The sequence below is a fragment of the Heterobasidion irregulare genome, assembly GCF_000320585.1.
Source record: "Heterobasidion irregulare TC 32-1 unplaced genomic scaffold scaffold_06, whole genome shotgun sequence".
Taxonomy (NCBI): domain Eukaryota; kingdom Fungi; phylum Basidiomycota; class Agaricomycetes; order Russulales; family Bondarzewiaceae; genus Heterobasidion; species Heterobasidion irregulare.
In genome coordinates, this window is record NW_009258202.1 from 352,398 (window position 1) to 370,932 (window position 18,535).

The 18,535-nt window shown below is 51.1% G+C and overlaps 6 protein-coding genes across 6 annotated transcripts; 4 read left to right on the forward strand and 2 right to left on the reverse strand.

Annotated features, from left to right (window-relative positions):
- Positions 1-218: 218 nt before the first annotated feature.
- HETIRDRAFT_115727 (uncharacterized protein) lies at positions 219-2,416 on the forward strand (the record flags this gene model as incomplete). The annotated part of the gene is made up of 5 exons (XM_009548818.1): positions 219-249; positions 317-1,525; positions 1,579-1,671; positions 1,715-1,770; positions 1,796-2,416. 5 exons carry the CDS (start codon positions 219-221, stop codon positions 2,414-2,416), a joined length of 2,010 nt encoding a protein of 669 aa, XP_009547113.1.
- Positions 2,417-2,989: 573 nt separating this feature from the next.
- On the reverse strand, positions 2,990-4,420 carry HETIRDRAFT_45549 (Metallo peptidase M28; the record flags this gene model as incomplete). Its single annotated transcript, XM_009548632.1, has 6 exons — positions 2,990-3,190; positions 3,253-3,376; positions 3,432-3,811; positions 3,873-4,036; positions 4,092-4,179; positions 4,229-4,420. 6 exons carry the CDS (start codon positions 4,418-4,420, stop codon positions 2,990-2,992), a joined length of 1,149 nt encoding a protein of 382 aa, XP_009546927.1.
- Positions 4,421-5,827: 1,407 nt separating this feature from the next.
- On the forward strand, positions 5,828-9,523 carry HETIRDRAFT_427468 (uncharacterized protein; the record flags this gene model as incomplete). Its single annotated transcript, XM_009548819.1, has 11 exons — positions 5,828-5,880; positions 5,973-6,903; positions 6,961-7,084; positions 7,131-7,190; positions 7,447-7,561; positions 7,667-7,739; positions 7,842-7,998; positions 8,290-8,605; positions 8,669-8,961; positions 9,020-9,256; positions 9,324-9,523. 11 exons carry the CDS (start codon positions 5,828-5,830, stop codon positions 9,521-9,523), a joined length of 2,559 nt encoding a protein of 852 aa, XP_009547114.1.
- Positions 9,524-10,222: 699 nt separating this feature from the next.
- Positions 10,223-13,208, forward strand: HETIRDRAFT_320971 (uncharacterized protein; the record flags this gene model as incomplete). Its single annotated transcript, XM_009548820.1, has 4 exons — positions 10,223-10,256; positions 10,323-11,726; positions 11,809-12,905; positions 12,969-13,208. 4 exons carry the CDS (start codon positions 10,223-10,225, stop codon positions 13,206-13,208), a joined length of 2,775 nt encoding a protein of 924 aa, XP_009547115.1.
- Positions 13,209-13,645: 437 nt separating this feature from the next.
- HETIRDRAFT_319489 (uncharacterized protein) lies at positions 13,646-15,071 on the forward strand (the record flags this gene model as incomplete). Its single annotated transcript, XM_009548821.1, has 9 exons — positions 13,646-13,813; positions 13,867-13,933; positions 13,992-14,089; positions 14,143-14,180; positions 14,241-14,252; positions 14,305-14,427; positions 14,486-14,582; positions 14,639-14,791; positions 14,847-15,071. 9 exons carry the CDS (start codon positions 13,646-13,648, stop codon positions 15,069-15,071), a joined length of 981 nt encoding a protein of 326 aa, XP_009547116.1.
- A 93-nt stretch (positions 15,072-15,164) lies between these two features.
- On the reverse strand, positions 15,165-17,537 carry cyp7 (cytochrome P450 monooxygenase 7; the record flags this gene model as incomplete). The annotated part of the gene is made up of 13 exons (XM_009548822.1): positions 15,165-15,340; positions 15,383-15,411; positions 15,462-15,494; positions 15,551-15,868; positions 15,928-16,122; positions 16,191-16,257; positions 16,316-16,572; positions 16,627-16,805; positions 16,835-16,932; positions 16,987-17,030; positions 17,091-17,182; positions 17,252-17,349; positions 17,405-17,537. The coding sequence occupies 13 exons, from the start codon at positions 17,535-17,537 to the stop codon at positions 15,165-15,167; spliced, it is 1,719 nt and encodes a 572-aa protein (XP_009547117.1).
- Positions 17,538-18,535: the final 998 nt, after the last annotated feature.

The following is an 18,535-nucleotide window of genomic DNA, read 5'->3' on the forward strand; positions in this document are numbered from 1 at the left end:
CCAACTCACCTTTCTAATTTTATGTCCACGTTTCCATTTCCATTCAGAGACCTGTCTCAGCTTGGGCGTCCTGGTCATTTTGTGGCAACTTTGGTAGACCACGGCCAAAGCACCGCCCTTGTCTTTTGTCCTCCGCTTGTCGATCGACTCCGTGGCACATTATAGAGAACTTATAAATACTCGATGCGTGCGTCTTCGGATTCAATTCAAGAACTACGATGTCTCTGCTCACCGCTCCAGATGCTGCTTGTGAGTCCTTAGCTGCGGTACTTGTGTTGAATGAAGTGAGCTGATCTGATTATCTATCGCACGCCAGCGTTGAACGACACAAGGAGTTTGTCGTTCCACTTGGGATCAGCTACCAGACATTCATCTTCTCTTTCATCATATTCACCTCATCCTTCTCCTTCGTCGTCGTCGTCATCCTCGCATATGCAATCGACCATCGTAGAGGACCTCCTTGATGGCATGCTACACAAGGTTTCATCCCTTCCCGAGGTGATCATCCCCGACTTTCTACTCCCTTTCTCCCCGTATCAAGCCACGGAGTACTTTAGGACTCGCAGGGACTCTCCTCGGTGGAATGGCGAGTGGTGCCCTGGCCCATCCAACGAGGAGGGATCTGGTATGGCAAATTTTTTCAACAATATAGTGGCAGCCCTCGTCACATATTCGCAAACCTCGGCCAAACGGTTGTGGCTAGCAGGCGAGGCCACCCAGATCAACGTGGTTTCCGAAGCCAAAGGTGACAGGGCACCCAATCTCGTACTACTTAACGGTCATGTCAAGAATCCATCCTGGTGCGATGTGGACGCTGTCGGCGAGATCTGTCGTGACGGACAAAATCGGCTGCCCAATCTCGTCGAGGACGTTGACCTTATTTTTCGCCATCAAGCTCACCGGCGCTATGTTCTCGGACTCACTTTCCATGGACTCAACTTTTGTCTTCACCTTTTTGATCGCGCAGGTCTCATCTCATCCAGGACATTCTCCCGCGACTATGATGACGAAAAATTCCTGCGCATTCTAGGAGGTCTGAGCCTCTTAGATAACGACGAGATTGGCTACGACCCGAGCATCTCGCTTACACTCAACGATCCGTTCATAATCGTGGACGGAATGCACTATACTATCCTGCGCATCCTCTTTCGCGATCACAATATACGAGGACGAGGGACGACGTGCTTCCTTGTCACCCGAGGTAGAGAACGGTATGTCGTGAAGGATGTGTGGGTCGATACGAGCCGACCCACATCGGAGGCTCAGATACTTAAATATGCTGGCGACATATCTGGAATCGCACGCTGGGAAGCTGACGAAAACGTTCAAGCCGACGGTGTCGATGACAGCACAAATTCCCGTCGTTCTCCCTTGATGCCGTCCAAAGACCGCCATTATTTCCCGAGATATCAAGAATTGGAGAATCGCGTTCATCGTCGACTGGTGCTCAAGGATTTTGGTGAACCTCTTTCGACCTTTGCTTCACGGTGTGAGCTTCTTGGTGCTTTCATTGACGTGGTCAAGAGTACGTAGTTTGCTTCGATTGCTTCCTTGATGAGTCTAAAATCGGCTATGCAGCGCTTTTCCAATTATACAACGACAAGCAGATTATACACGGTGATATCAGCCCAAAAAATATCATGTTTTTGGATGATGAGACACATGCTCGTGGTCACAGAAAGGGATTATTGATTGATTTTGATTTTGCATTCAGAGAAGGAGAAAGTCATCTCGTTCACTCTGTACTTATCTTCATTCTTCATTCACGAGGTTTGTCCTGATATGATCTCTATAGGGAACCTTGCCGTTCATGGCGGTTGATCGCTTGCGTGAAAACGCATTCATGATTCCGCACAAGGCGCAACATGACCTCGAGTCACTATTCTATGTCATCTGTTGGATCTGCACGGCATACAATGGCCCAGGACGTCGCGTCAACACCCCTAACGCGGTCATGGAGAAGTGGAATCAACCGAGCGACTGGCTGGCGAGCGGAAGAGAGAAGCAAAACAGCATCCATCCTGACCACTTCGATTCAGTCCTTAATCAGTTCCAGCCTTACTTCAAACCGTTGAAAGTCTGCGTACAGAAGCTCGCGAACCTTTTCGACACTCGAGGTAATGGCAGGCCATCAAACGCATCTCTTCGACCTGAGGCGCGTGATGTTACGCATGACGATTTTCTCAACATTCTACATGCGGCACTCAAGAGACTGCCGCAGCACGAAACGGAGGGCTGTCGACATCTCACTGAGTCTGAGCTGGAGTCAGATTACGAGATGCTTCATACTGAGAGGTCAGATTCTGGCATGTCGGACTATGGCATGTCGGACTCTGGCATGTCGGACTCTGGCATGTCGGACTCTGGCATGTCGGACTCTGACATGTCAGACTCAGACATGTCAGACTCTGATTGATCTCTACGCCCTGTACAGAGATAGTGGGTTTATGGCCTTTGATCCTTATGTCTTCTATGCTGGCTATCCATGTATCATATGCCCTGACTGCCCACCATGTAGCCACTCTCTCATGTAATAACGCCCTTGTCCACATATATGCATGTCTCTATTTACGCGGTTTCAGAACTCGTTCTGAAGTGTAGGTTCGTTCGAGTGCATGGTCGCGGCGTCGTGGTGAGCGTCGTCACTGAAGACCCCTGGTGGTATACCATCCTGTTTTACTGCCTCATATCTGTTGCAGCGGGCCGAGGCGTGGTTCAAGTTGGGTTTTTCCAAGTATGCCACTCTCACTGACAATGGTTGCTAAGTGAGAGCACTAGAGTCACTGAGCACAAATCCTCAAGCATGATATTAGGGTGCCGGGGATCCGTCGCAGCCTTCAAATGTCCATCTCTCTGAAGACGGCTATAGAATGTCGATCCTGGTGCTTCGATCAAGGCCATGCTAGCCTTTGACTCTTCCGTAAATCGGCATACGTCCATCCATTCCATTGCGTCCAAATAAATACAGCAAGAAATATTTCGTAGTAGGTCAAGCTGTCAATTCATAAACGTATGCCAGCGCGACTTTTGCGAATTCGAGAGAATGACTCCAGGAGAACCCGCTGACCGAGATAGTATCACCAGTCGAATGGATGTTGTCGTTGTCGTTGCCAGTGACGGCCTCGAAGGGCATCGTGGTGGGGTATCCCTGTTCGTTCCAGGATGCGTGATCTGAGCAAGCGTATCCGCACTGCACAAGGAAACCCCGATGTCAATGGCAGCACGAGCGATTGTTGAGATAAAAGAACGTACTGGAGTGTCCATGGCCCAGGAAAGCGAAGAGTAGGCGCCGACCAACGCTTTGACAAACGTATTCAAGCCAGAATCAACGTAGTCGGCCTCCAGTGCGAACACCTCCTTTGAACCCGGCTTGAAACTATGCATGGTGCATCAGACGAAAATACCATCGCTGCTGGGAAAGTAGTACTCACTAGCCAGTCATGTCGAGCTGCATCATCGCCTTGACCTTGACACCCTTGTCTGCGTAGCTGCTAGCGATGTCCTGCGATCCCAACAAGCCGCCTTCTTCTCCAGAGTACCAGTGGAACTCGACCGGGGTCTTGGGCTTCCAGTCAGCTGCCACAAGCGCGCGGAGGATCTCGATCAGGTTGACCGTGCCGGTGCCGTCGTCGTCTGCACCCGGAGCGCGTCCGGAGGTGGGCGAGTTCAGGTTGATGGAGTCCATGTGAGCACCAAGGATGACGATCGGTGCTGTGTTGTTGCTGGAGCCTTGGATTTTGGCGATGATGGAAGATTGTGTCCAGCTGTGCGCAAAGAGGGCAGCGGAAATATCAGAGCGGCCGCCGATGATCTGCAGGTTGCGTGAGAAGTCAGCATTCAGGCACACCTTCTCGATGGAGGGAGAGACTGACGCTCTTGACTTGGTTCAGGATGTAGGTGCTGGCCTGAGCACCGGTGGAGCTCTTGTAGTACCGGTTGTTGAAGGCAGTCAGAGAGCTCAAGGTAGACGCCATGTTCGAAGTGGAAAGCGTGGAAAGGATAGGCTTCACGGCAGTCTGTTGAGATGGCGACGGATCTACGATTGGAGTGAGCGTGAAGCTATAGAAAAAACGGCATGGTCTTGGACATACATGTTGCAGCAGCGGCTTTATGACTACCGGAGGCAGCTTTCTTAGCTGCGAGCGCCTGCTTGCGCTCATACACCTCTGTGATATCCATCTGTGGACTCTCAGACTAAGATCCTTGGGAATGAATGAGGAGAACATACAAACTGAGACCCGGAACGCAGGAGCTCGAGCTTCTCATCCTCGGTTTTCCATACGGGGTCGACAGTTTCGCCCAACTGGAGTAGGCGAAGACCCTGCGCAGAGTTGGTCACCAACTCATCGTGGGAGATAGGAGCACCAAGTGCTGCAGGCAGCAAAGCCGCAACAAGCGAGAGGAGGATGGAAGATCTCATGATGAAATGCGAGACACGAGCAGGGCCGGCGACGGATCAACGCAATACAAGAGCAGGAGAGCCGACGAGGACTGGAGAGAACGAAAGTAAACCAGCACGTCCATTTATACGTTGGGCTTATAGTGGACAAGAGATGGACAAGGATGGACCACCGCGAGGGAGGTGAGATAACGGTAGATCGCCATATGCTGCACGGACGAAGTCAAGTAGATTGTTGAGTGACCCATGGGTCTAAGAAGCCGACCGTATGTTCGGAAGTCCGACGTAGGCCAAGTGCTGCAGAAAGTTTCTACTGGAATAGATAAAGTTGGCAAAAAGACGTCGCCGATGGAGTTGCCAAGCCGAAGGAAACATGTGAGCCTGAAGGCGTAAGCATGAGGACCATAAGCATGAGGATCTACAAGGTCGCATGCTATAACGTGGAGATCTGCCCAGCTACTTGTTGAGCGAAATCAGAGACGTCCACGAGGCTCTGTGGAGTTCTCTTCATTCCAAGTCGGACGTTCAGCCCAAGTAAATACGCGGTATGGACAAAGATGCAAGTATATGGAGGTCTTGAGTGTCATAGAAGTGCTCAGCAGGCTAAGCGGGGCTTGGCAGGCTTGGCGACGAAGTGGAAAACTGCGAAAACATGCGAAAACATGCAAGAATATCAATCTTCTTTGCTGACCAACACAGAAGATACAGCCGGTGAGGCAAGGATTTGTGGAGCTGTTTGAAGGCTGCCTCGTCAGATACAGATAGTCAAGGGAGAATCGTCGACAGTGCTTTTGGGACTAGCCGCCTCCAGGCTCCGGAGCGAGTGTCCATCGTGACGACTCCCTGCACTGTAAGACGCAGCATTCTTTGAAGTGGGTCAATAGAGACTGATCGAAGGGTGAGTAGACACAAGGCTGTTTTCGAAAGACATGGTCTAAGTCTGTACGTTCATCTTGCAGATATGAATGCCACAGCTTTGCCGTTTCCTAGACGGCCTCGCCAGGCCTAGGCTCCACCGAAGCAACCACCAAGATGCAAATGAGATCGTTTGATAACCCAAGACAATTGACAGTCATGAGCAATGGAGACAAAATCTGGAGTACGCGAGTTCAAGGGCATCTTGAACAGATCGACATCTGAGGCTAGCTCCTTGACCAGCCGAATTGAAAGGAGATGTTAAGCAGGGCCGTGCGAAGACCAATCGGCAGTAGACGAACTTTGGTGTTCTTAGCCAGATCGTCCCCAACACGTGTACCACACGTTGGAGCTGTTCGCATCCTCATTATGTAGGTCAGGGCGTAGCACAGCGGTGCGCAATGTTCGCAGGCCCTTGGAGAGTATTTATATACGCGGCATCTCCCACTGCTTCAACTATACGCATCCGGAAACCTCACACCCACGATACCCACATCTGCCGTCTGCGACGCGATGAGCCCCATCCTCACCCCACGGGCAGCCGTCGAGGAGGTCTCCGACGAAGAGTGCGTGATTCCATCCCCGTCGACTGATCTATCTACGTCAACGGATGGCAGGACTGAACTAACTAATACGACTCTCACGCGCCGACCGACAGCGTCCCCATTCTCGGTTTGCGCGACAATAGCATGGACCTGATGGCCCAGCTCCGGGAAGCAGCGGCCACGCCGACCCCGCTCGCAGAGATGATGCAGGATCCCGAGGCGCTGCGCACCTTGACGAAGTCGTCGTCACGCGAGTCCCATCGACGACCGACGAGCCCCCCGCGCGATCGCGAGGGATCCAGGAAGGGCAAGGACGGCGGGCGGCGGCGGACGTCGGACTCTGCGAGCTCGATGCTCAGCATCGTGTTGGCAGAGGAGGAGCGGCAGGTGCACCACCTGAAGGCCATGTTGCGCATCACCGGCGATCGGCTCGAACACGAGGCACGCCGCGCCGACCAGGCCGAGTCGCGGGCCACGATGGCAGAGGTGCGGGCCCGGGAGACGAATGCGCGGGCTGCGGCATCGGAGCAGGCGCTGCATCACGCGGAGATCGAAGCGGCGAGGGCGAGGGAGGAGACGAAGCGCTACCAGATGCAGCTGGAAACGGCAGAGAGGGAGCTGAGGAGGGTTGCGGCGGACATGGTGAGGTTGCAGCGACAGAGAGAGGAGGCGGACGAGGCGGCGGCAAAGGCCAGGGATGCAGCTCGGAGATGGCAGTCTGCGCTGAGAGATAATCAGGCGCGAGAAGAGGGACGGGAGGAGGGGAGGAGGATGGCAATGTTTCGGCGATTCGACGACGGGCGGGAGGAGGGCTGGGAAGAAGGCCGGTACGACGGATGGCAGTCAGGGAGAATGGAAGGATTCGAGGAAGGGAGGAAGGTCGGGATAGAAGAGGGCCGGGAGATAGGCAAGAGAGAGGAGAGGAGGTATGCGCTCAAAGTGCACGATCGGTATCAAGAGGCTGGCCGCGCAAGGTCCTTTGACGATCGGCCTAGATACTTTGAAGACCGTGAAGAGGAGAAGGAGTCTGTGAACAGAAACGAGGTGGGCAAGGGCCCTTGTGTATAAAGCGCGTTAGTGGCTGATGAAATTGTATTGCAGGCACAGGAGCGGATACAACAATGGGCAGAATCAACCGAAGAATCTATCAGGATACCGTCGCCTAAGCCACGTCCAGTATGGCTCCGGCGTGCAGTAACAGCCAATCCAGGAATCCTAGGGCGAGGTTGATTGCTTGGAGGTGGTTGTAGATGCATATTTATGTTTTGGAGATAACGCACTCGGATTGGGCATGGACCCTCCACAATTTTGGATCGTGCAGGACATGGAACGTATGTACGTGCGGACTCTTGCCTCTGATATTTGCCATATGTATCCGCATCATCGACGAGCAGGCCTTGGCACCCGTAGTCATCATGAACAATAACACGCCGGGTCTATCAAGGATCCTCTGGTTGTGGAGCGGAGTAACGCCCAACATGAGTGGTACTGATCGATGGGAATTCATTTGACCAATGGTGCAGCTATCAAACCAGCCCGATTAGCATTGACTAACCCTGAACCTAAATACGATGAATGGGGAAAAAGAGAAGACCTGGTTTAGCAAAGATAGCACCCAGAAAGGCAAGAAGACGCTGGAGACCGAGATATTCTTCGACGGTTGCGAAGACCCGAGTGTCATCAACGACCGAGAGCGCAAGCCGTAAGAAGTATGATGCAAAATCCGCGTCTGTTTCACAGAAAAGGGAAGGCCGTCTCCGAAGAATAGATGTCAGAAATGGTGGCGACAGCGAACTGAGTAATCCAGAGGAGTAATGGGGATGTGCTCGTACTGGAGATTGCCTGATCCATCAAAGTGGTTCCGCAAGAATCCAGAGCTGGTGAGCACAGCACAGCGCAGAGTCATTGTATTGGATCCGTGTTTGTGATGCGGAGATGTGATCAAAATGTGATCTACGCAATTGAACTATACCTATGAATAGCGTATACGCCCCAATTGTCTGTACAAATCACGGATCACGATGAACACAGCTTACGAGTGCCACAGATTCTCGTGGAGTGATTGGCAGAATATTGAATACTTACTGCAAGTAGCGCCGACACGAGCTGTCAGAATCATGACAGTAAGCAAGCAGGAAAGTAAGGAAACGATGGACCTTGCAACGGAAGATGCTAACGAATGTGTCACTTAGAGACCTGACATGTCCAATGTCGGTCGTAGAGGGATACGACGGTCGTTGAGACGACTCCGATGTTGAGAGCGCTCGTGACGAAGGACGAGAAGGGAAAATAGAAGAACGATTTGATAGCAGCGAGTGTCGGGCGTGGGAAAGCGCTTCCATCAAGATGTCAGATCTCTTAAAGCTCTTGCGGGACTCTCGCAACAATCTAGTGATCTGCCTCTCGTCTGCTACTCCCCATCGCGCACAGGAACAGCACCCTTTCATATCTGCACCATCATGAGCAACCCAACCATCCCTCCGACGCCACCTTCGCCAGGTGTTGGCGCGCGCCGCAAGGGACACAAGACTCTCCCTCGGCTTCCGTTGACTGCGTTCAGTCCTCCCAACTCTGGTGTCTCAGAAAGCTTCCCTCTGCCTCCAAGCCCGAGCACCGTGCATCCTGACCGAGTCGTCGATGCGAGCGTTGGGAGCTCGCTTGCCGATTGGAAACAGGAAGTAAGCGGCGCGCTGAAAGGGAGGATCGGCGGTGTCGTGGTCAAGATAACCCAAGACCAGCTAGCTGGGTACGTAATATTCTGTTTGCCAGTAGTCGGGATGTCACTTGACATCATATATTACGCGTGTAGACTGGAGGCACAAGCATCCGAAGCCGACGTCACAGTGCTGTCTGCAGCTATTCAATTCGACCTCGAAGATGCGCAAGCCCCGATCATCTCATCAGCAAAATACCCCATCAGTCTCTCAACGTCGTTCACCAAGCATTCCGAGCAGGCGGCCGCCAATTTAAATGCGGCCTTGAAAGCCGGGTCGATCGTTGATATTGATGTGCAGGCTAGTGGTGATAGCGGCTTAGATGGACTGGAAGACCTCCTCACGAGAGCGATAGATGGCCTCGAGGGCAGAGGCACCATCATACTCTGTGAGTCGCAACTCGTCTTTCGTCTCATTAAGATCTTCGCTGATAATGAGTATCTCAGCAAATATCCTCCCCCCGCCGCATGACCTCGAGCTCCCCATAGTCAAGCTGTTGACCCACCCCACATACCAGACCTACCAAGCACATATCGCCGCCCTTTCCTTGTTCCCCAACCTCTACGTCAAGTTCTTGCCTCCCGCTTGGAACGCACCTACCCCACCGACTCCACCCGCAGGCAAAGAACTCGTCGCAAATGAGAAGGAGAAGAAGGAATGGAAACGGAGAATCAAGATGTATCGTACGTCATATTTCTCCGTCATCCCGAGGCGACTATAAATAACGCATCGTATTGGCATTGTCAACAGTGGGCCCTGCCGTCGAAGCCTTTGGCTTCCAGCGCATCTTGTTCGGTTCAGCACCTTCGCCATTTTCGCATGCGATATCTAACGCGGGTGACTGGTATGAGATCGCACGCGAATCGTTCGCGGAACTTGGTGTCGAACAACCCGACGTCGATAATGTGTTTGGAGGTAACGCCCAACGGGTGTACTCTGCATCATCTTAGTGGATCTACGTATCGAGGTTTTCATTTTACCTGCGGCCCTTCAGGATTATTCGAGACCTTTCTTGTCGTCTGGCCAGAACTTGTGATTAATATTTATTCATGGGTCTAGTTTGTAGCTAGTGCGAGGGGGGTGACTTTGTTCGCTTTGGCTTTACCCGTCAAAATATACAAATAAACGTAGCCGATCCGCAAAATTGCTGGGTTAGCCAACGATCGGATGCGGAAGGAGACCTGCCTGATTCGGCCCACAATAAACCATATACACGTGACCTGATCGCGTTCTCATTGTTCGCTCAACGCGTCTTAGTAGTCTGTTCCTCGTTGTAGGTCCCTCTACTTGTCCTTCTTCCTGTAAATACCTTCGGTTCTTGCGTCTCTGACTTTGGAGATACTATTGCTGTTTCTTCTCCTCGACTCACGTCCTTAATCGTCTCGTATATCGAAGAGCACTAATCGCGAAGCATCTTGCGAGGTTGGCTTCTCTCCTATTTTCCTATTTCTTGCCGATACCACCCGAAGATCCTCGCGATCTATCCACATACACATAGATGAATACAGACGAGTATGAAGAAGGCAGCGACTACGATATCCTTCCCGAAGTCGGCAGGAAGAAGACACATAACTCGGACTCGGATGATGAATCGTGAGTTTGCGTGATACTATGTACACGTCCCTCCATCTAATGGGGGCCTTGGTGGGATGAAGGACCAATGGGGCACACCCGAAGATTGTCGTGAGCACATCGTTCGTTGTATGTTGAAACGTCCCTTTTTCATCTATGGGATACAGGGCATTGCAGTATCTCCTGCCGCATCCGACGATGAGATCATCACATCTGCTCCTGCTGAGGATGATTCCAACACGCCCGCCCGTCCCCTTTCTAACGCTGCCGCTCCCGAGTCCGTACCCGACACTAACCCATTTCTGCGGAAACCTTCATTGAACTGGAGGGCTCCTTCATTCTCTGCGTATGCTACTCAACCAACGACTCTCCTCTCTGCGCCTACGTCTATCCCATTTGTGCCCACCGTGCATGCACACACATCCAATTCTTCCGCATCTACAACCCCCGCCCCCACCCCCGCTCCCGTACCAATGCCGACATCGGTCCCTCCACACCATCCAGTCCCGCTACCTACATCCACTCCGCCTGTACCCTTGCCATTGTCGAAATCAGTGCCGATGCACCAGCCAATATCGCTACCCACGTTTACTCCGCCTGTAGAGCAACGTACACAGGAATCAACTCCGGAAAAGCCGCAGAAAAGCAAGAAAAAAGAGAAGGAAAAGCTGAAAGACCAGAATAAGTGGAGAGTAAAAGGGTACGTAAACGAACCGCAGCTGAGCGCTCAGAACGGAGCTACCATGAGCGGCCTGAAGGGTGCCGGGCCATACAACTCCCTCTACAGAGCGCAGACCGGCACTTCGGCACCTTTTGTTCCTCCTCCTGTGAAGGTGAAGAAGACCCCCAGCCATTCCAAACAACCCGTAGCATCGTCTTCTCGCACACAGTCGATCAATATGGATTTTGCGGATCAGTATGGAGCTAATTTACCTTCGCCCTCGAGTAACAAGGCATCAGATCCATCAAAACACACTCGCTCCGAATATGAGAGCAGAAGTTATGATAGCTTGACTTCTTCCGCACCCTCGCCTACGCCCATATCTGCCAGCACGAGATCGCGCGCTGGATCAGCACATCTTCAGGGCCAGACAACTCCAACCACTTCTCAAAGCTCGTCGTCGCAGGAATACAAACATGAAGGAGAATTCAATCCTCCGCCTCCGCCTCTTCCGAAATCAAATCGAGGGCAGGAGCGCGAGCACAGAAACTCGAGGCAAAAATCTGCACATGTAGACCGTATGGATTTCAAGCAAGATGACTCGACGCAGTGCTCCATTCAAACGCCCTCTTCCTCGTTCTCCGCCTCCACGCCGACATCGCACTATGAGCCGCTATCTTCACCTGCACGAGTGCCTTCGCCTTCTCGATCTGCCCGGACACGTCACTCCACAGCAGGAACGCCTTCGGCGCCCAAGTTCCGCATGGTTACCGTTCTCATCGACGATAGGCGCAGTGGGATCGACGAGCTGGCGGAGATCAAGGTGCCGCTGAAGCCGGCGGATGATGCCGAGGGCGGGTATTGGGCGGACGCTGGGGACGTTTGTGAGAAATTACAGACTGGGCCGTCTAGGATTGATGGTATGTATTCGGGTTATACCATCTCATTTCCTCTATTTGTTTGGCGCTATGCACATCAGTTGATGAGATACCACTTTTCCAGGTCCTGCCAAGGTATATGCGATGCGTGGGAAATATCGACAGACATTTTTGCGCATATCAGCAGACAACGTCGAGACCAGCCAGTCTGCAAATTTGAGGGTCGCAAATGATAAGACTCTGGCAGTTTTTGTAGAGGGCGTATGTATTCGTATTCGTATCCTAGTTGTATTCAGCACGATTGATCTGACCGCCGGTGGTGCACAGTTGGCAGTTCCGCAGTCTGCAGTTAGTGTGGATAGTCGTGCACCGACATTGCGCTCCGTGTCGATCCCCAGCACTGATATTCAAATGAGCCCTCCGTCACCGGTGTCGGTCACCCATGGATTCCGTCATTCTCATCCCCTCACACCGTTCTCGACGTCTGGCATGAGCACCCACGGTAGTCCACGACGCAGTGAGAGCCGCACGAGCAACAAGCGCAAGCGGGCGTCTTCCAGGGAGTCTAGGGACATTTACGATACGCCCGCACAGTCCCCAGCTTATCCCCCCAGTCCGCGGCCGCACCATTCACAGAGCTCGAAGCACACTCATCACGAGCGTTATTCTCCTGGCGATGAGGTGGAGGAGATCTTTACATCAAGCCTTCCCAATGATGTGCCGCCTAAAAAGCCGAAGCGGGAGCGTTCTCATATGTCTGTCGACCTGTCGCGAGCTGAAGAAAGCACCAGGCGCTCTCAGACCCCTCATCAGCAGGTGGATGGGCGCGCACAAGCGCTTGTTGAAGAGCATGGGCACCACAGGGCTTCGTCTGTGACAGTGACACCGAACACTAGCATGTCCCGCATAGAGTCTGTGACACCTGCCAGCAGTCCGAAGAAATCAAAATCAAAGCGCAAGTCACGGTCTCGTTCTATCACGATAGATGCTCCGCCGGGCTTTCCATCGCCACCGAATACAGACCACGTGGTATCGGAATACATGCGCAAGGTTGTTGAACAACAAGAAGGATGGGATGAGTTCAACACCATGATGGAACAAAAGATGAGTCACGCAGAGTCGATAAAGCAGTATTGGTTCGTGCAAAGCATCATGGACAAGTTCGTTGGAGGGTGGACTCCTATGGACTTGGGCGAGTATCAGGGGCAACAGATCAAGCTGGTTCGTTCATTCGTCCACATCTGTATGATTTTTCTTTTCGCAATTGCTCATCTCTGTCATTAGGAGCACGTGGCTGCTGCTATGGACATTTCGGTGGAATGGTACCAGCATTGCAGGCTGACTCTCGAACTTCTGATCAAGTACGGTAAAGGAGGCACTCGATACGAAGATGAGCGGGTTATGGCCTCTGCGGCAGACCAGACGCCCGTAGTGCCTGACGGCAGCTTTGCCATGGATTTGATTGACCTCCTGTGTGCTGTTGATACGGAATGGAAACGGAACACCCAGTCTTCTGGCAGTTAGCTGGACTGAACGTTGCAGACTCTGCATTGGCGTTTTTGTTCCGTTGCGATACCCATCTCTTCCTGTACCATAGTTCGTCATCTTTTAGATCATCCGTCTTCGATGTCTTGCTCACTTATAGCGTTAAATTATTATTTTCTGACTCAATGAGGATGTTCATTACCCTTTCTCGGAGAATCGTCTGGCACTGTGTCCTGCTGACTCGTCTTTTCGGACCGCCGGCTTTCTTTCGTTGGGAGAGTATCTATTCAAAGATTTGTTCTCGAAATAAGCCGATATATTTTGGGTGTGCAACCTTTTTTTGTCTTGCTCCGGGCCATCTGGCTTGTCGCTGATCATCTTTTTCCCACCGCTGGACACATATAAGACACTCATCCGAGGATCTCTCGAGCGATCCTCCTTTGACTCATTGAACGTCGCTGCTGAACATCTCCACTATGGGATACACACATCTGACACCTGAACAGCGAGAGCAGTTCCTTCAAAATGGATGGATTCGTATCGAAAATGGCGTCCCAAAGGAGAACATTGAGCGCTTCCTGGAGAACATATGGGTGCGCCTTGGCTTTGATCCCGACGATAAGGCGACCTGGTTAAAAGAGAAGGTGAGACCATGAGCTTGAATCGTCATGATTTTGTTAATCCAATTTTGCGACAGATCCATATGCCCAGGCATCGCGAGATCTCTACGCCTGAATTCATGCCAAAGGCATGGGGCGCCATCTGTACGTGATGGCCACTCTTGCTTTGGTGCGCATCAAAGGTGATATTCAAGAGAACTAGGCGAGCTTTTGGGTGGTGAGGACCGGATCGACCGCACACTTTTTGAGAGTTGCGGAGACAGCCTCATCGTAAACCTCGGATGTGAGGAATGGGAAAATGTAAGCGCTAGTCTAACTGACTTACGTCTGAGAGCTCACCCAAAACCATATAGCGTGATATTGAGCCTAAAGACTTGGGAAATTGGCACATGTAATGTCCTCGACTATTTTTTGAGCAGTTCGAACGCGCTGATCGAAGGGTATCGCCTAGTGATGGCGACTGGTAGGTGTGTTTAGATCACCGAGTGATCCTAATTAAGTTGGTGGATCTGCAGGTTCACTCATTATCTGGATTCTGGCGAGCAAGCTCTTGAGGTTCTCATTTTGTATAACGATATCAAGCCCAAGGCTGGCGCTACATGGATTGCGCCTGATGGCATCAAGAATGCTGTTCGTTAGTGAGTTTTTGACCTTCTTCGTCCCTGAAGCAGAAAATGATGACACAATGTATTGAAGTTTGTATGATCATCCTGAAGGCGTCGATGAGTTTTCCCAGGATCCCGATGGAAGCCGTAGTGTCTGTTCTATTCAAACGTGCGATCAGTTCGTCGAGGTCAGCTCATCTGTTGATATATGACATGCGAATTTTCTGAACTTCTGAACATACAGCTCACTGGCAAAGCTGGTGATGTCATTCTCATGCACCCTTTCATGCCACACTCTGCATCCAAGAATCATCTGCGCATTCCTCGTTTCATCACAAATCCGCCCGTTACCTTGAAGGCACCTTTCAACTTGAACAGGGAGAATCCGAAAGAATACGTACGCACATCTACTCTATCAGTCTGATATCTCTAGTTCAATTGCTTTCGAGCAGTCCCTTATAGAGCAGAAAATTCTAAACACTCTCGGCGTGGAATCGCTTCCCGATTGGAAGATCACCGGAGCGCGCCGACGTTACACACCTCGAACACGTGCGGGGAAGGATTCGATGATAATCCAGGAGGTTGAGAGGTTGAAGACGCATGCTTTGAGGACCGGTGGCGTGGTCGACAGCATGCATATCAATGGTCCTGTCCCATACCAGGTGATCGTTGGTTGAAGAAATGATATAAGTCCGTTTGAGATTTCGATCAATGTATTCTTGTACAAAATATTTGTTAAAAATGAGCATGTGCGTACCCAGTGTTACCGATCACACGTCATCATTACTCAGTAGAGACAATACGAGCGGCATAGTCGGCTGAGATTCACCTTCTACTATGGGGGCTGAGAAGGCTTTCATGGTCCACGAAATGCGTTCATTGGACAGAGAGACGTGGAAAGAAGGAAGAAGGATGGAGAGGAAGACTTCTGCAAGGTGTTGTGAACCTGATTTTAACAACGAATCGGTCATTATGCATTAGCACTCACTTATCTCCTGCTCAGCAAATTTGAAGCCGCTTGATCATATTGTAAGCTATTGGTTCGATGTTCGGCTAACAGTACTTACATGCATGCATGAATACCTCCAACGAATGTCATTCTGGGATAAGTGTAGTCAATAGGAAAGCTTGGGAGTAATTGTGCAGAAAGGCACACATGTTAGCATAGACACCTGGAATACGAGCCTCGGCCACATTGGGAGATAGAGGCGAAAGCCATCGTTCTGGTTGCCATTCTGCTGCATCAAGACCCCAGATATCTGGGTCCTGGTTGACTCCCACAATACTGACAACGATGTCTGTGTTGTTCGGGATAAAAATCTCTGACAGTTTTTGACCGTCAATGCCGATTATGGGAGTACCCAGCGGAACTGTATAATCTGAGCGCGAACTACATGGGATTGAGGTTACTTCCGTGGCATCACCTTCGAGGGACATGACTTGCATTCTTCCAACGTATGGACCTGGAGGATACCTGAAGAACGGCATACATGAGGCGAGCGCAAAGATTGTGCATGGAATATACTTAGTTACAATCTGAGGGTTTCTTTGATGACGGCGTCAAGGTAAGGCAGCGTATGCAAAGCGTCGAAGTCTAGGTCGCCAGTCGAGATAGCTGTCGTCAACTCCAAACGAAGCTTCCGTTGAATGTCTTGATGCTCAGCGAGTAAGAGAAGTATTCGAGAGAGCGCAGAGGATGTCGATTCCACAGCACCAACGATCATGACACTGCAAGGAGTTTAACAGAGTGTTTAACAGAGTGTTCCGTGGACATGACCGGAACATTGAAGCTCTACCTGATTTGAGCTACAATTTCCGAATCGGGAAGACGATCCTCTGCCGAGCAGCTCATATTCGCTCTGACTGGGCAGAAAGCTGTCAATGGTGATGGAACAACGATGATAATATAGGGGCCACATACGGAGAGTACTGAGAATGTCCTTCCCCTCACCGACCTGCTGCAAAACCACCTCATCACCCATGTCCAAGGCAGCTTTCTTGCTTTCAAGAACCCTTCGAGCCGTGTTGTCCATGATATCCACAATTTCAGAGAGTTTCTCCATGCTTCTCCATGGGAGATGCTTGACCAGGAATCGTCGAAAATTCGGGCTATCGATCTTGATAAGCCAAGGAAGGAGCTGTGCCCCAATGACCATTCCAGGGCGACCCATCGTTAGCCTGGCAAGGGATAATCTTAATCCTATCGCAGTCGGGCAAGAAGGGCATGCTCACGAAAGATTTGAGATAGACTTTCCGTATTCATCCTCGACTTCTGTGTTCAGACTGTCGAATGGATGCCCAAGCCCAGCTTGACCGACAATTTCGAGAGCAGCCCGACTCATCCAAGCGAAAAAGTCGATTTCGACTTGCCCTTCGCCTTCCCTGGCCATCTCAACAAGGACTTCCCGGAACTAACAAAGCCCCAAGAATTTATCCTCACCTGATGTGCGACCCGGACGAAGATCGGCATCATATGACGCATATGAGTGGTAGAAAATAGGGGATTTAGAAGCTTCCGTTGCCGCCTATGATGATCACCTATCAAGAAGGCTAATTAGCAGAAGACTTAGCTATGCACATGGCTCAGCATACCAATTGTAGATATCAAGCCTTCCCCAAATAAAAGCTTATTGACCCTGTGAAGGAAAAAAATCGGACAATGTCACTTGTTGCCTTACAGCATGCATTGTACTTACTCTATAAATATCGGCGATGGCTCGAACACATGTTGATCCTTGCTCAGAATGCTCTGAAGTGCTTTCGTGTCGCTGATATATAGTAAGCTATCCTAGATGTCGGTTCAACGGAAGTATAAGCGAAAAAATAACCTTTACTTGGCTCATCAGCACAGGCTCACTCTTAGAAGTCCATTCAGCCTGACGACTTTTCCATATTGCGCTACAATGTTAGCGTGGAACTTCCAGCCGTGCAGGTCAAAAGCCTGACCCAAATTCCCTAGAGAAAAAACTTTCAGCGCTATATAGAGTTCCGAAGCGAACAATGTGTTTACCTGTTAAAAGTGATACACTGGGAGGGCCAGGGATATTGTACAAGGGTGCCTGTCTACGCCAGTGCATGATCTGCTTCCCCAATAGCCATGCCGCGCAAGATGCAACAAGGGCTGTGAACAGTGCAATGAACATGTTGAGGCCTTCGAATGATCACGGGCGTGGAAACAGCAATGCCAAGTTTTATCAAGAACCTCCACACTTAGCCCTGAATCCAAATTTCCTCCTATGTCCGGGCGTAGGAATGTCGATAAAAAGAGGGGCATCTTGTGACCTTTGTGTATAAAACTTCCTCAGTATGAACAAAGGAGTGCCGATTCGATGGCGTTACGACATCAAGCGGGGAGCTGGATGCAATTCGTCAGGGATGCTGAGGGTCATGGGGTGATGCACGACACCTTAGAGCTCATCCACCAAAGAAGCTGGAAGCGAGCAAGCTGCGCAAGCAGGCCTAGGAGGGCCGGGTTGCCGAATTATCACCTGTTCTGATAAATCTCGCAAGCCTCTGATACGACAAAGATGGAAGAGCATTACGCCTTCCCCTCGTGGAAGACACTCCCCCACAAACGTTCACAATGTTACTCCGCGAGAAAAGCAAGTATCGCATCCAGGGAGATTGCACATGGAAGCCTGTCTGCGTGGGTGCTTGAGCTGTCTCTATAATAGCCATGTCCCACAGGACGTAGCCTTTGCTGAAAATAGTGCAAGAAGCATCAGGAGCCTCAAGTCGGTATCATAGGCAGCACCGGTTAATAGGCAAGCAGGTCACGAGAACCAAGCGTCCCACATTAGTCACTGCTCTAGTATTGTATGGTTCATTCCTCCATCGCAAGTACCTAGCACTCCGGGGTTTCGAGTGCTCAAAAGCCGGTTAAGAGCAGTCGAAGGACTGGATTAGGAAGAGTACCGGGGTCATAGCAATGAGGTTCGATCGTGGCACCGTCCATCGTCGGTTTAGTTTCGCGATCGGTACACCACGATTTTTTGCTCGTTTCCCTCCTTCAGGCATACTTCGCCGTTTAGCCTGTGTGAGGTTCATCAGAAGCGAAAACAAGTACGAGAGGAAGCACAACACCGATGAGCCTGAATGAGTTATCAAGCAGAAAACCAGGTACAGTTCATGCGATCGAAAG